General features: G+C 44.9%; 1 protein-coding gene across 1 annotated transcript in view; it reads left to right on the top strand.

Moving 5' to 3' along the window:
- LOC130037460 (collagen alpha-4(VI) chain-like) overlaps positions 1-15,878 on the top strand; it is a 125,060-nt gene that overhangs the window by 32,626 nt on the left and 76,556 nt on the right. Inside the window, 4 exon segments of the mRNA XM_056129304.1 lie at positions 311-364; positions 5,629-5,700; positions 6,543-6,569; positions 8,851-8,895. Coding sequence (XP_055985279.1) covers positions 311-364; positions 5,629-5,700; positions 6,543-6,569; positions 8,851-8,895 — 198 coding nt within the window.

Raw genomic sequence — 15,878 nt, 5'->3', positions numbered from 1 at the left:
ATGTGCTTAGGGATCACACCAGGTGGGGTTTGGGGAACCATATGACGTGCCAGGAGTCAAAACCAGGTTGGCTGCATGCACAGCAAGCGCTTTAGACACTCTGCTTTCTCTTTGACTCAGCATTCATGGTTTTACAATATGTGCTGGGAACATTTGTTTTTATTTATCTATATGCATTGTACCTAACATTTACTAACTGTCCAGTAAAACAGGACAGGTTATTTATTAGTAACAATTTATAGTTCACTTAGATACGAGAAATGAAGAATTTAGAGCCCAGGGTGTTTATTTCAATTTCTTTTCTTCTCAGGGAACGAAGGGTTTTGATGGATTACCTGGTTATCCTGGTGAAGAAGGTCGACATGTAAGTACTGGACCTTGTTAAAGAAATATGGTAAAATGGATCAGATAGAATCAATTCTTAATTGTATTTCAGCCAGGAAATATATTTCGCATATGGACTATTTAAAGTATGTATAAACTATTCATATAAAATACCACTTATTATAACAAATAGATGGGGACAAATTTTCTAAAGAATAAAGTCTTATACAGGTTTTTTTTTTTTAAAAAACTGGTCACTGTCACTGTCTCCCTATTGTTCATCGATTTGTTGGAGCGGGCCCAGTAATGTCTCCATTGTGAGACTTGTTACTGTGTTTAGCATATTGAATACGTCACGAGGAGCTTGCCAGGCTTTGCCATGCAGGCTGAATACTCTCGGTAGTAGCTTGCCGGGCTCTCCGAGAGGAGCAGAGTAACTGAACCTGGGTTGGCCCACCTGGCCGTGTGCAAGGCAAACTCCCTACACGCTGTGCTATCACTCAGGCAAAGTATCATTTTGTATTTAATCAGTGAACCTGAGATAATTGAAAATGTGATCAGTATAACCATGCCTGTATGTTGCTTTAGGCAAACTAAATTGTAGGTGATTTGTAGCTATTTATAAAGTAAGCTTGTTAGAAGAGATATAACAGAAGACTTTTAAGAGACTCAAAGGCTATTTCTATTACAAGGTCACTCTGATAGCCTCCTGAGTGACTGAAAAGGTGATTAAGTTATAGTTGCCCCCACCCCAGAGGTTATAAGTACCACCGTATGTTTATAGATATATATCTTATAAATACCAGACAGTAAGTAAAAAAAAACTCTATTCATTTTGGTTAATTTTTAATTTTAAAGGATGAGAACAATTTTGCCATAGTTTTATATTATAAAAATGATTTGCATATCCCATTATTTCCCCATATTACAACGTTTAAAGAAAATAATTTTTTCTGTTGATTGAGATTTTCTGATTTACAATACTATTTGTTAATAATGGTTTCTCCTGCATCTAATGATTTGCAAAGTTTTAATCTCAGGAGGACTGGAGCGATAGCACAGTGGGTAGGGCATTTGCCTTGCAAGCGGCCAACATGGCCGGACCGAGTTCGATTCCTCCACCCCTCTCGGAGAGCCCAGCAAGCTACCGAGAGTATCTTGCCCGCACGGCAAAGCCTGGCAAGCTACCCATGATGTATTCGATATGCCAAACATAGTTACAATTGTCACAATGGAGACATTACTGGGCCTGCTCGAACAAATCGATGAACAATGGGAAGACAGTGACAGTGGACAGTAATCTCAGGATACTTTTACACTCTCCAAGATGACTGAGAACCTTGAAGAGCTATTGTTCATGTGGTGGCTACTATAGTTATCTACCACATTAGGAATTAAAATATAATTTCACTTGATCACTTGACATCCCATTACTCATCGATTTGCTTGAGCGGGTGCCAGTAACATCTCCATTCATCCCTGTCTCGTGATAATGTAGCCCAATGGCATCTGCTTGTTCTAGGAACATGAAGAGCCTCAAACCGATCGTTCACGGTTTGAAATATAATTTCAAAATTACTTATTTTGTTTCAAAGTTACAAACACCCTATATGTTAATATAAATAATATTATGTAGATGGCTGGAGCGATAGCACAGCAATAGAGTGTTTGCCTTGCACGTAGCCAACATGGTCGACCCGAGTTCGATTCCTCCGCCCCTCTCAGAGAGCCCTGGAAGCTTCCGAGAGTATCTCGCCCACACAGCAGAGCCTGGCAAGCTACCCGTGATGTATTCGATATGCCAAACACAGTAACAACGAAGTATCCAATGGAGACGTTAATGGGCCCGCTCGAGCAAATTGATGAACAACAGGAGGACAGTGACAGTGAATGTAGATGGATATTTATTTTTTCAAAACAAAATACTTAAGTGAAGATAGTGGCCTTATTTTATGCAGTTTCGAGTATATATTTAATATCTGGTTTAATAGAAGTCAGTTATTTGTATATCTGCTTCAGTTAGATTTATATTCAGTGTTATGTATATTCACTTGCTATGGGGGGGGTTCTTAAAAACTGTTCTTTTGAGAAGCCAAGAGTGAAAAAAAAATTAGCATAGCTAGAAAAATCATTTTAACTTCTATGAACAGCTCACCAAAGTGCTTCAGTTTCTACAGCATCTTTGCACCAGTCTTCTTAAATATTAAATATATACAATTGCTATGTACAGTAATTCATGTTTTCATTGCTCCAAATGTAGAATAGCTCATTGATTTATTATTCTGAACATTGAGATGTCTGAACTTGTAAAATAAGTGGAGTGTAGAGAAATAGATGGAATTTGACACAAGTTACTTTCTTCCATTAAATTTATTAGAGAATCATTCAACTAATTTCTTTATTTCAGTAAGTAAAACTTCACATACAAGACGTGTATTCATGAAGAAATCTTTAGATTTTTGCTTTTTATGTATGAGAAGTGAAAATATTCTTAGCATTTTTACGATATCCAAAATTTTTCTCTAAGTTTTTTTGTTTGTTTGTTTTCTGATTGACCTGACTAAAGTGAACAGAGCAACTGAAGGGCCATTCATCTCTTTAGAATATTGAATGACACTTTCAGATAAAAGGATAAACACACTTGACTGTTTGGGCTGGGAAATGAGTTTTCTACCCCCTCTGATGTCCTAACATCCTAAAAAAACAAGGCATTACGATGATCCTCTACAGAGGTGGAAATACAACCTGACACATAAAATTTTACATAACAAAATTTTATAGTAGTCAACTTAAAGTAAAAAGAAACACGCAATTTTGATGAAAAATCCAGGCTATCAAAATATTTCAATATGTAATAAGTATAAGAAATGATGAGAAAACTTCCCTTTGTAAAAGCACCCATATTTGAAGTATGGTATGTATTTCACACTTTTAGCACCTGTCAATTTAAATTTGATATGCTGTGTGCTTAGTCTTTTGGTGTGACTAGTGGCTACTATGTCTGACAGCACAGCTGGAATTGGGCTCATTTTTCTTTTATTGCATTTCTCACACTAACAGATGACTTCAAAATGTATTGTCCTCTGAATGGCTTTTAATGTCATTTCCTGGCAAAGCAGATCAGATTGTTAGATTGATCTTAATGAGCAGACATCTGTGTAGACAGTTTCAAAATGATGCCCATAATTTGTAGATTCAACTCAAAAGTTATAAGGACAAATAACTAATTCACCGTTCCAGTAAGTTACCACCAAAACAACAGCATCATCATCATCATCAACAACAAAAATAATACCCAGTAGTGTAAAAACATTTCCATCCTCAGACTCTGTATCTGGGCAGGGGGTGAGGAGGGTGGAATGCAGGGGTGGGTGTGGGACACCTGATTCATTCCATATATTTTGATCCAGGACTTTGGGAAGCCCAAAGAAGAATCTAGGATCTTTTGGGAGGTCTGACAAACTTTTTATTCAGATGGACACACAGTATTGGGGGACACTGTATTTTTTTACTGAATCGCTGTGAGCAACATTTACAAAGCTTTTATGTTTGAGTTTTAGTCATACAATGATCCAACACACACCCTTCCACCAGTGTACATTTTCTACCACCAATGTCCCTAGTATCCCTCCCCCACCTCCGCCTCTCACCCCTCTCCCTGCCTTTATGTCAGACAGTTTCCCTCTTACTCTCTCTCTCTACTTATGGGCGTTATGGTTTGCAATACAGATACTGAGAGGCCATCATGTTTGGTCATTTATCTACTTTCAGCACACATCTCCCATCCCAAGAGGTCCTTCCAACCATCACTGACTTAGTGATCCCTTATCTATTCCAGCTGCCTTCTCCCCCAACTCATAAGGCAAGCTTCTATCCATGGAGCAATCTTCCTGGCCCTAGTTTTTGCTGTCCTTGGGTGTTAGTTTCATATAATATTTTATATTCCACAAATGAGTGCAATCATTATGTCTATTCCTCTCTTTCTGACTCACTTAACCTAGCATGATACTCTCCATGACAATCCACTTAGAAGCAAATTTCATGACTACATCTCTCCTAACAACTGCTTAGTATTCCACTGGGTAGATGTACCAAATTTCTTTAGCCATTTGCATGTTCTCAGGTTGTTTCCCAATTCTAGCTATTGTGAACAGTGCTGCAATGAAAATGCAGGTGCAGATGTCACTTCTCCTGTGCTTTTTTGCACCCTCGGAATATATTCCCAGAAGTGGTATTGCTGGGTCATAGGGAAGCTCAACTTCTATTTTTTTAAGGAATTCCCATATTGTTTACCAGAAAGACTGAACCAGTTGGCATTCGTTGGGGGACACTCTCTTATGGAGAGCAAAGCCAAGTCAGCGTCTGTTTTCTCCCCAGGGTCAAATGCTGAATCAGGCATGTAGACATGCCGAGCCTTTTCAGGAGGGAAGCTCGTTGTGCTGGGGAGAAGCCTATAAAGTGTTTCTATATTCCCTGATCATAGAAATGGAAAAAGAAAGAGCAGGTGGAGGCAACTTTCTGTGGTACACCTGGGATCTCAGCTGGACTAAGTGGGTTGTGTGGGCTGCAGAATTCACTGCCCTAATAAATTCCTCTCTCTCATGTCTCAGTCTCAACTGGGATGGAATTTCAGTGGCAGAAAGACAGTCCTAGCTGGAACTGGATGGTGGCATGGTCTAAATTGGAGCACCCAATACAAGGATGCTCCTTCCTGAGAGCAAGCATACAGGAGACTATGACTGAAGTTGCCAGACTTTTAGAAGAGTGAGCTGCTGGTGCTAGGCAGTAACTCATCTGCCACATTTGATTGGATACAGTGGCATTTCTATGTGAGGACCACATCCAAGAGTAGGTCATTTGGATTCCTCTTCATGATGGACTGTGGTAAGGTCATACCAAAGAGGAACATGGTGATTTTTGTTGAGGTCATCTTAGGAAAAATACAATCTCCCAGACACAGATTTCATGTATTTCCTGATTTGTATCTGTTATGAAATGGTAGCATAAATCTGCATTGATTCTGAATCAAAATCTTGGTTATATATCAGAGTCCAGTTCTCTCAGGTAACCAAATAATGAAAATTTAGTAGCAATCAGTCAAGATGACATTTGTTGAGAACATTAAATGTGATGCTTGCCCTAATCACCAAACAATGATCAGTTTCTCCTTTATCTTCAAATTAATATACTATTGCTAGAATTACTATTCCCATTTTGTTTCCTAATGGCCATTACTGCTGGTTTGAATGGCTTGGGGGGTATGAAAAACTGGTTTCATGTTTCCATGTGTATTTTACTCCACAGGGAGAAAGAGGCCTCCAAGGTTTTCCTGGACTCCAAGGAGTGGAAGGATGCCCAGGTCCAAGAGGGCTTCAGGTGAGTGTGGCCTCCTCTGTCTTATCCTTTGCATGGGAAGAACATCTTAATTCTTCAACACAGATGTCGCACTTGAGCTCTTCTTTGACAAAGAGCCACCTGGGTATAGAACTAAGATGAGGAATCAAGGGCAAATAATTTATTGGGTGGTGATCTCAGTAAGTCCTGGGAAGGAGCAGGGGAGTACACAGGATGAAAAGGAGACCTAAAAGGATGCTCTTCAGTAGTATTGGATGCAGACAGAACTTAATCCTGCGAGGAAATCGGGGAGCCAGAATCACACTTGCACCTCAGTGTTATCTCACACAAGAGGAGAAGAGGCTGGGATTTTTGCATACCCAGATCCCTAATCCTGGGAGCCATTCCTTCCCCAGCACTTCTGGAATGGCCTCTCCAGGCTCTGGTCTCAGGAAAAGTGCCATAGTGCTGCAGTGCTGGCAATTGGAAGGCATGCCTAAAACACCCCCTTCACTCCAATTTAAAGGCCATAGGGTCAAGGGCAGAAAACCCATTTTGAATAGGTGCTTTAAATGTCTCTCAATCTTCCAAAGTAAGAATATTTCCTATAAAAGCCAATTTCCTACCACCTCAGAGTCCTAGAGGGGGAATGTATGGTTATAACAATGATATTGTGTATAGTTTTAACTAGTTATCATTCAACAAACTTGTCCTGTTGTTCCCGGGAGCTGCTCCTCTTGTGAGCTATGGATTTCTCTTGAACATGATCTTCTCTGGAGAAGAAATTTTCATTTTGACCCAATCATTTAATTTTCCTAAAATTAGGGGATATCTAACTTCCAGTTTGAGTCTCATTCACGTGTTCTTTTTTTCCTTAATTTTAGGGTGAAAGAGGATTTTCAGGAGAGAGGGTAAGTTCCTTTTATGTTTCTTCACTCTTTTTTTTAACCAGTCAATTCTTTAAGAAACACAGAAATAATGCTAGTCCCTTTTCCTTTGCTCAATGGAGGTGAGATTTAACATTTTCAGACAAGGGGGCACTATTAGATGGCATAAGTTGTGATGCTTATAAATAATTATTTACAAAGGCATGCATTTTAGCTCCAAGGGGAAGGTATGTTTTCTTATTTTTCAGTCTTGCTAAGCCCATAGCATTGAAGCTGCCATATTTAACACTTGGGAGACTTGAGCCTAAATTCAAAGTGTGGCAGGAGGGTCTTGTCAAGGTCACTGTCATATGGACAAAGGGCACTGGGACAGAGTTGGAAAGAAAGGAGTGACAGAATAAAGAATTTACTTTACATTCTGATTTGTAACCAAAGTAACCATTTGCTCATTAATTAATCTAAAAATAATATCCACTAGGTTCCTGTTCTCTTCCCTACTTTGTCTTAGGGAATGGTTACAAAGTGAGAAATGAGTCAGGAAAGGAGTTATAGGACATCTTTATTCATAATTGATGGAAAATCTAATATTACAACAAGAGTTTTCTATGCTTATTTTTATAAACTAACTCAGCCACGCTTCAATTTTAAAGAAATTCCTGGGCTAGGGAGTTAGTTTAAATGGCAGAGCCAGGCCTAGCACGAGCAAGGCCCTGAGTTCGATCTCTAAACTGCATGGCCATGTGAGCCCTGCCGGAGGTAGCACACCTCTGATAACAAAATACCTGGAACCTAAGTTTTTCTTGTAGACAACTGTAGGACAACTACTCCATACATGAAAATTATCTTATTTTATTATTTTTGGGTAGGGGAGAAGGCTCTCCTGGTCCACCAGTCAGGACAGTGCTTCAATGCAAAGGCTTGAGGTCTCAGTGCCCTTAAGACACTGTTGTGCTGAAGACTACCCGGTCCATCCTCACAGTGCTCAGGCACCTCCAAGACTGCACACAGGGATGCTCTGGGGAACATGTGGTGTTTTCAATTTTCTGTTCTTTTTCCGAGTAGGATTGAATCACGAATCTCCTTGAACACACATACGGTGCACAACTCCCATTTAACTCCTCTTTAATTTGTGACCTTCTAAGTTCCCATTCTGCAGATTAATTCAGAGGTATCTGCCACCAGAGGGCTGGAGCGATAGCACAGCGGGTAGGGCGTTCGCCTTACAAGCGGCCAACATGGCTGACCCGAGTTCGATTCCTCCGCCCCTCTCGGAGAGCCCGGCAAGCTACCGAGAGTATTCGATATGCCAGACACAGTAACAACAAAGTCTCCAATGGAGACGTTACTGGGCCCGCTCGAGCAAATCGACGATCAACGGGAGGACCTTTACCTTTACCTTTATCTGCCACCAGATTTTCATTTATTTTCTTTTCTTCCCTTCATTGTCATTGGTGATCACAGGCATCTTTGGCCATAGTGCCAGCACACTTGATTGCAGTGATCATTGGGATCATACATCCGGTTGCAGTACTTACCTGCTTGGCCAGGGTGCTCACTAGTGGCTGCCCCCTTTTAATCTTCATACTTGCTCATGTGCTTGCCAGGGGTCACATTACTTTAATGGCAGTTCTCTCCACTGGTAACTGGGTTGCTCTCACACTTTCTTTCTGGGGTTTGCACTCCCGCTGCTGTGCTTCCACATCTTTTCAGTTGCAGAACTTGCTGTGCAGCAGCACCTGAAATTGTAGTGATCAGACACCCTGGCTGCAGGAGACTTGAGAGTCCATGCCTCTTGGCTTTGCACCAGGGACTCCATAAAGCAGAATCTTGGGGCTGCACTTGTTGCATGTGGTTGGTACCTGGGAACTAAACTTGAAGCTTCACACTTGCATGATAGGGACATTGTACCACGGATTCCCCAACTTCTTGTCACTCTTTTTAAATGGAAAAAGTGAAGAACAAAGGACCATCTGTAGCCCACTGACAGCCTATAGGAAATATGTCATACATTTTTGTGAAAGAGTCCATTGTTCCCAGTGCAAAACTTGCAAAGGAATTTTTTCCTATCCATTCCAATTGTGAGTTCCTTCTCTTTCTTTTTTCTTCAGCACCTGCAACTGTCAAGAGAAGCAATATATAATGCAAATGATGGTTTTAAAAATGGAAAATCTTGATTTACATGGTGGTTTAGATTGTTCTACAACTGGAAAAATATTAATAAAAATATTTGAATCCAGGCAATAACTGGTATGCATGTGGGTTTTTTTTTTTTTTTTTGTCTAATACTCTCATCCTTTACCTGCAGGGCAACCCTGGTGAGGAGGGTATAGATGGCCTAGAAGGAGAACAGGTACAGTAAGTTTCTCAGTCTCTTTTCCTCCATCCATTCACTTTGGCATTTATCTACTATTTTCATAATTACTGTGGGAATTTTATTTATTTATTTATAATTAGTGAATCACCGTGAGGTACAGTTATAGGCTTATAAACTTTCATGCTTGTGTTTCAGTCATACAATGATTGATTACTCATCCTTCCACCAGTGCCCATTTTCCACCACCAATGATCCCAGCATCCCTCTCACCACCCCCACCACTCCCCTCTACCTTACACCCACGTCTGTGGCAGGACATTCCCTTTTGCTCTCTTTCTCATTTTGGGTGTTGTGGTTTGCAATAGAGGTTTTTTTTTTTTTTAATTTATTTATTTATTTATTGAATCACCATGGGAAAGGTTACAAAGCTTTCAGGTTTAGGTCTCAGTCATGCAAATATCAAGCACATTTCCCTTTACCAAAACTTATTTTTTACCATGAAGAACCCCAATAAAACCCCACCCCCACCCCTCCCAGTCCCTGTGGGGCAGATGAATTCTAGTTAACACTCTATCTGCTTTGATTAGATTCATTGTTTCAATAAAAGATTCACCACTATTATATAGAGTTTACCCCCCCACCCCCAAATCAGACATGCTGACAAAGCATTGTGAAGTGATTTGCTTTCTATAGCTGGGTTCAAGAATTATATGTTGGTTTTGGATTTCTGCTATTTTACTTATTGACCCTGGAAGTATTTCTACTGAAAGTCAGATAGTTAAGAAATTGGTTTCTGTGCTCTGGAGTCGTGGCCGTGCTGGAGAGCCGCTAGTGGGGGGCAACTGGTGGCCTCGGTAGGGCGTGAAGGACGGACCGGAACGCCCCCCTTCCCATGAGGTTTTAGTCGCCCCCACTCCCCCGGCTCATACCTGCTGTCCACAAGGCTCCCATGCAGCCGCCATCTTTCTTTCCAGAGAGGAGAAGGCGACTGGGGCAACACCCTTTCCCCTCCGGAGAGACCTGATGGCCTGGATTAACGCATAGTCCGTTCACTTTTCTGCTCCAAGCTGCCGGGTTCTGCATTAAGTCCTTGTGCTTCTGGGGCCATGGCCGTGCTGGAGAGCCGCTCACGGGGGGCAACTGGTGACCTCAGTAGGGCGTGAAGGGCGGACCGGAACGCCCCCGTTCCCATGAGGTTTTAGTCGCCCCCACACCCGCGGCTCATACCTGCTGTCCACAAGGCTCCCATGTGGCTGCCATCTTTCTTTCCAGAGAGGAGAGGGCGAATGGGGCAACACCCTTTCCCCTCCGGACAGTCATGATGGCCTGGATCAACGCATAGCCCATTCACTTTTCTGCTCCAAGCTGCTGGGTTATGCATTAAGTCCTTGTGTTTCTGGGGCTGTGGCCGTACTCCAAACTTAACTATGATTTTCAGAGAGAAACGTTGGGTGGTTTACTTCCCATGGATCATTTTGTATACAGAGAGATGTTGCTCGGTTTTGAGGAAAAGTCCAAGTTCCCGCATACTCGAGCTGTGGTTGTAGAGGCTTCTGGTCACCGGGGTTCCATCTGGGGGAGGCGGGATGCGGTACCTACCCCATCTGGGGCTTCCCGATGATCTCGGCTCTTTTTGGAACCTGTATTTTTTTTTCCTTCGGGATCTGTGGATCCCGCCCTCCATGTTGTCCTTCTCTTCAGCTGAATGCTGTAAATATGGCGCTGGGGGGCGGGCTGTGGGCGTGACTTCCGGAATCTGAGGTTACCTGGGAGTTGTAGTCCCGGCAGATTTGAGGAAAAGTCCAAGTTCCCGCATACTTGAGCTGTGGTTGTAGAGGCTTCTGGTCACCGGGGTTCCATCTGGGGGAGGCGGGATGCGGTACCTACCCCATCTGGGGCTTCCCGATGATCTCGGCTCTTTTTGGAACCTGTTTTTTTTTTTTTTTCCTTCGGGATTTGTGGATCCTGCCCTCCATGTTGTCCTTCTCTTCAGCTGAATTGCAATAGAGGTTTTAAGTGGCCATCATGTTTGGTCTATAGTCTACTTTCAGCCCACATCTGCTGTGGTAATTTTAGTATGAATATTTAGCAATGTAAATTAATTGATGTGGATGTCATTATTATATGTAGGTGGGTGCCATTATTCTTAAAATCAAAGATCCTGGAAACATATCTCTCATCAACTACTTCCCATATGGTGTATTATATTCTTTTTTTTTTTTTATTTATTTCTTTATTGAATCACCGTGGGAAAGGTTACAAAGCTTTCAGGTTTAGGTCTCAGTCATGCAAATATCAAACACATTTCCCTTTACCAAAACTTATTTTTTACCATGAAGAACCCCAATAAAACCCCACCCCTCACCCCTCCCAGTCCCTGTGGGGCAGATGAATTCTAGTTAACACTCTATCTGCTTTGATTAGATTCATTGTTTCAATAAAAGATTCACCACTATTATTTAGAGTTTACCCCCCCCCCCCAAATCAGACATGCTGAAAAAGCATTGTGAAGTGATTTGCTTTCTACAGCTGGGTTCAAGAATTAAATGTTGGTTTTGGATTTCTGCTATTTTACTTATTGACCCTGGAAGTATTTCTACTGAAAGTCAGATAGTTAAGAAATTGGTTTCTGTGCACTGGAGACGTGGCCGTGCTGGAGAGCCGCTAGTGGGGGGCAACTGGTGGCCTCGGTAGGGCATGAAGGACGGACCGGAACGCCCCCCTTCCCATGAGGTTTTAGTCGCCCCCACTCCCCCGGCTCATACCTGCTGTCCACAAGGCTCCCATGTGGCCGCCATCTTTCTTTCCAGAGAGGAGAAGGCGACAGGGGCAACATCCTTTCCCCTCCGGACAGACCTGATGGCCTAGATCAACGCATAGTCCGTTCCCTTTTCTGCTCCAAGCTGTCGGGTTCTGCATTAAGTCCTTGTGTTTCTGGGGCCGTGGCCGTGCTGGAGAGCCGCTCATGGGGGGGCAACTGGTGACCTCGGTAGGGCGTGAAGGACGGACCGGAATGCCCCCCTTCCCATGAGGTTTTAGTCGCCCCCACACCCACGGCTCATACCTGCTGTCCACAAGGCTCCCATGCGGCCGCCATCCTTCTTTCGGAGAAGAGAGGGCGAATGGGGCAACCTCCTTTCCCCTCTGGCAGACTTGATGCCCTGGATTAACGCATAGTCCTTTCACTTTTCTGCTCCAAGCTGCTGGGTTCTGCATTAAGTCCTTGTGCTTCTGGGGCTATGGCCGTGCTGGAGAGCCGCTCATGGGGGGGCAACTGGTGACCTCGGTAGGGCGTGAAGGGCGGACCGAAACGCCCCCCTTCCCATGAGGTTTTAGTCGCCCCCACACCCCCGGCTCATACCTGCTGTCCACAAGGCTCCCATGTGGCCGCCATCTTTCTTTCCAGAGAGGAGAAGGCGACTGGGGCAACACACTTTCCCCTCCGGACAGACCTGATGGCCTGGATCAACGCATAGTCCGTTCCCTTTTCTGCTCCAAGCTGTCGGGTTCTGCATTAAGTCCTTGTGTTTCTGGGGCCGTGGCCGTGCTGGAGAGCTGCTCGCGGGGGGCAACTGGTGACCTCAGTAGGACGTGAAGGACGGACCAGAACGTCCCCCTTCCCATGAGGTTTTAGTCGCCCCCACTCCCCCGGCTCATACCTGCTATCCACAAGGCTCCCATGCAGCCGCCATCTTTCTTTCCAGAGAAGAGAGGGCGAATGGGGCAACACCCTTTCCCCTCCGACAGACTTGATGGCCTGGATTAACGCATAGTCCGTTCACTTTTCTGCTCCAAGCTTCCAGGTTCTGCATTAAGTCCTTGTGCTTCTGGCTCGGTGGCCGTGCTGGAGAACCGATCGTGGGGGGCAACTGGTGACCTCGGTAGGGCGTGAAGGACGGACCGGAATGCCCCCCTTCCCATGAGGTTTTAGTTGCCCCCAAAGCCCCGGCTCATACCTGCTGTCCACAAGGCTCCCATGTGGCGGCCATCTTTCTTTCCAGAGGGAGGAGGGCGGAAGGGACCAACACCCTTTCCCCTCCGGGCAGACATGATGGCCTGGATTAACGCATAGTCCTTTCACTTTTCTGCTCCAAGCTGCTGGGTTCTGCATTAAGTCCTTGTGCTTCTGGGGCTGTGGCCGTGCTGGAGAGCCGCCCGTGGGGGGCAACTGTTGACCTCAGTAGGGCGTGAAGGGCAGACCGAAACGCCCCCCTTCCCATGACGTTTTAGTCGCCCCCACACCCCCGGCTCATACCTACTGTCCACAAGGCTCCCATGCGGCCGCCATCTTTCTTTCCGGAGAGGAGAAGGCGACTGGGGCAACACCCTTTCCCCTCCGGACAGACCTGATGGCCTGGATTAACGCATAGTCCGTTCACTTTTCTGCTCCAAGCTGCCGGGTTCTGCATTAAGTCCTTGTGCTTCTGGGGCTGTGGCTGTGCTGGAGAGCCGCTTGTGGGGGGCAACTGGTGACCTCGGTAGGGTGTGAAGGACGGACCGGAACGCCCCCCTTCCCATGAGGTTTTAGTCGCCCCCACACCCCCGGCTCATACCTGCTCTCCACAAGACTCCCATGCGGCCACCATCTTTCTTTCCAGAGAGGAGAGGGCGAATGGGGCAACACCCTTTCCTCTCCGGACAGACCTGATGGCCTAGATCAACGCATAGTCCGTTCCCTTTTCTGCTCCAAGCTGTTGGGTTCTGCATTAAGTCCTTGTGTTTCTGGGGCCGTGGCCGTGCTGGAGAGCCGCTCGCGGGGGGCAACTGGTGACCTCGGTAGGGCGTGAAGGACGGACCGGAATGCCCCCCTTCCCATGAGGTTTTAGTCGCCCCCACACCCCCGGCTCATACCTGCTGTCCACAATGCTCCCATGCGGCTGCCATCCTTCTTTCCAGAGAAGAGAGGGCGAATGGGGCAACCCCCTTTCCCCTCTGGCAGACTTGATGGCCTGGATTAACGCATAGTCTGTTCACTTTTCTGCTCCAAGCTGCTGGGTTCTGCATTAAGTCCTTGTGCTTCTGGGGCTGTGGCCGTGCTGGAGAGCCGCTCATGGGGGGGCAACTGGTGACCTCGGTAGGGCGTGAAGGACGGACCGGAACGCCCCCGTTCCCATGAGGTTTTAGTCGCCCCCACACCCCCGGCTCATACCTGCTGTCCACAAGGCTCCCATGCGGCTGCCATCCTTCTTTCCAGAGAGGAGAATGTGACTGGGGCAACACACTTTCCCCTCCGGACAGACCTGATGGCCTGGATCAATGCATAGTCCGTTCCCTTTTCTGCTCCAAGCTGTGGGGTTCTGCATTAAGTCCTTGTGTTTCTGGGGCCGTGGCCGTGCTGGAGAGCTGCTCGCGGGGGGCAACTGGTGACCTCAGTAGGACGTGAGGGACGGACCGGAACGTCCCCCTTCCCATGAGGTTTTAGTCGCTCCCACTCCCCCGGCTCATACCTGCTGTCCACAAGGCTCCCATGCAGCCGCCATCTTTCTTTCCAGAGAGAGAGGGCGATATGGTGTATTATATTCTTGTCCAGTATATAATAGGGTGGAACAATAGCACAGCAGGTAGGGCGTTTGCCTTGCACACCACCGACATGGCCGACCCAGGTTTCATTCCTCCGCCCCTCTCAGAGAGCCCGGCAAGCTACCGAGAGTATGGCTCCCGCTCGGCAAAGCCTGGCAAGCTACCCGTGAGGCATTCGATATGCCAAACACAGTAACAAGTCTCACAATGGAGACGTTACTGGGCCCCCTCGAGCAAATCGGTGAACAACGGGAGGACAGTGACAGTGTGACAGTATTTAATTTTAATATTTGATAGTTAAGATGTACTGGCAGGACACTGTTATTGTCATTTCACCAAGGATTTCTTAAACCTTCTCATATATATGTATTTAACATAGGTATGCAAAGTAGTCATTTACTGTTAATAAATCCTAATGAAATTTATTTTGAAACAGAAAGTTTAAAAGTAATGTGATCCTTATGAAATTGCAATTCATAATTTCAAAAGCTTGGATTTGTGACTGTGGAGATAGTGTAAGGATTTTAGGCAAATCCCTTGCATGTGGTGGGCCCTGGCTTAATATTCAGACCATCTGGTCCCCTGCGCATCACTGGATATATCTCTGGAGGCCCCTGAGCACTTCCAGTATGACTCAGACCACCTGAAAACCATTTGAGAAAGCTGTCCCCTCTTCTCCCTTAAGAAGCTAGGATTAGTCAATACTTACACTCTAGTTCTTAACTTTATATTTCTTACTATTATTCATAGATTTATTCAATATTATTCAATTCAGTTTATTCAATATTATTCAAAAATATTCAAGATTACACTTGAATAGATGTGGCTCACTACCGGCAGTTTCTATCTTTGTTGTCTATGCACCAACATCTAGTTATGGTGAAAGAGAAACTGAGAAGTTCTACATGGAGCTGGAGAAGTTCTATAAAGAAGATCACACCTTCTACAGGATCATTGTCGGTGATTTTAATGCCAAGATAGGACCAAGAAGATCAGTCGATGAACTCCACATTGGGACCCATGGCCTAGAATGGAACGAACAGGGTGACAGACTGTCTGAGTTCATCATATCAACCAAAACCTTCCATGGTAACTCACAGTTCCAAAAGGCTGAATCTAAACGTTGGACATGGGAGTCTCCCGATGGACGGTTCCACAATGAAATAGATCACATCATATTCAATCAACGGTTTTGCCTAACCGATGTTGCTGTTGTCCCAAAATTCCAAACAGGATCAGACCACCGTCTTCTTCGTGCAAAATTCTACCTCACAGAACGAGGAGAAAAGAATGCAAGGTTTAAGAAGAGGACTCCCTGAACGACCACCAACTGGGAGCTCTTTGGCTCTGTTGCGGCAACATGGGAAGATGCCATCATTGACAACATCGATGAGGAATACGATCGAATGATTCAGCACCTCCATGATTGTGCGAGGAATGCCAAGAGAGAGATAACCACAAAAAAACGCCTTTCTTCGAACACTCTTGAACTTATTCGC

The sequence above is a fragment of the Sorex fumeus genome, unplaced genomic scaffold, assembly GCF_029834395.1.
Source record: "Sorex fumeus unplaced genomic scaffold, SorFum_2.1 ptg000072l, whole genome shotgun sequence".
NCBI classification, from domain to species: domain Eukaryota; kingdom Metazoa; phylum Chordata; class Mammalia; order Eulipotyphla; family Soricidae; genus Sorex; species Sorex fumeus.
Note: the sequence above shows the minus strand (reverse complement) of the source record. Positions and strands in the feature narration are given on the sequence as shown.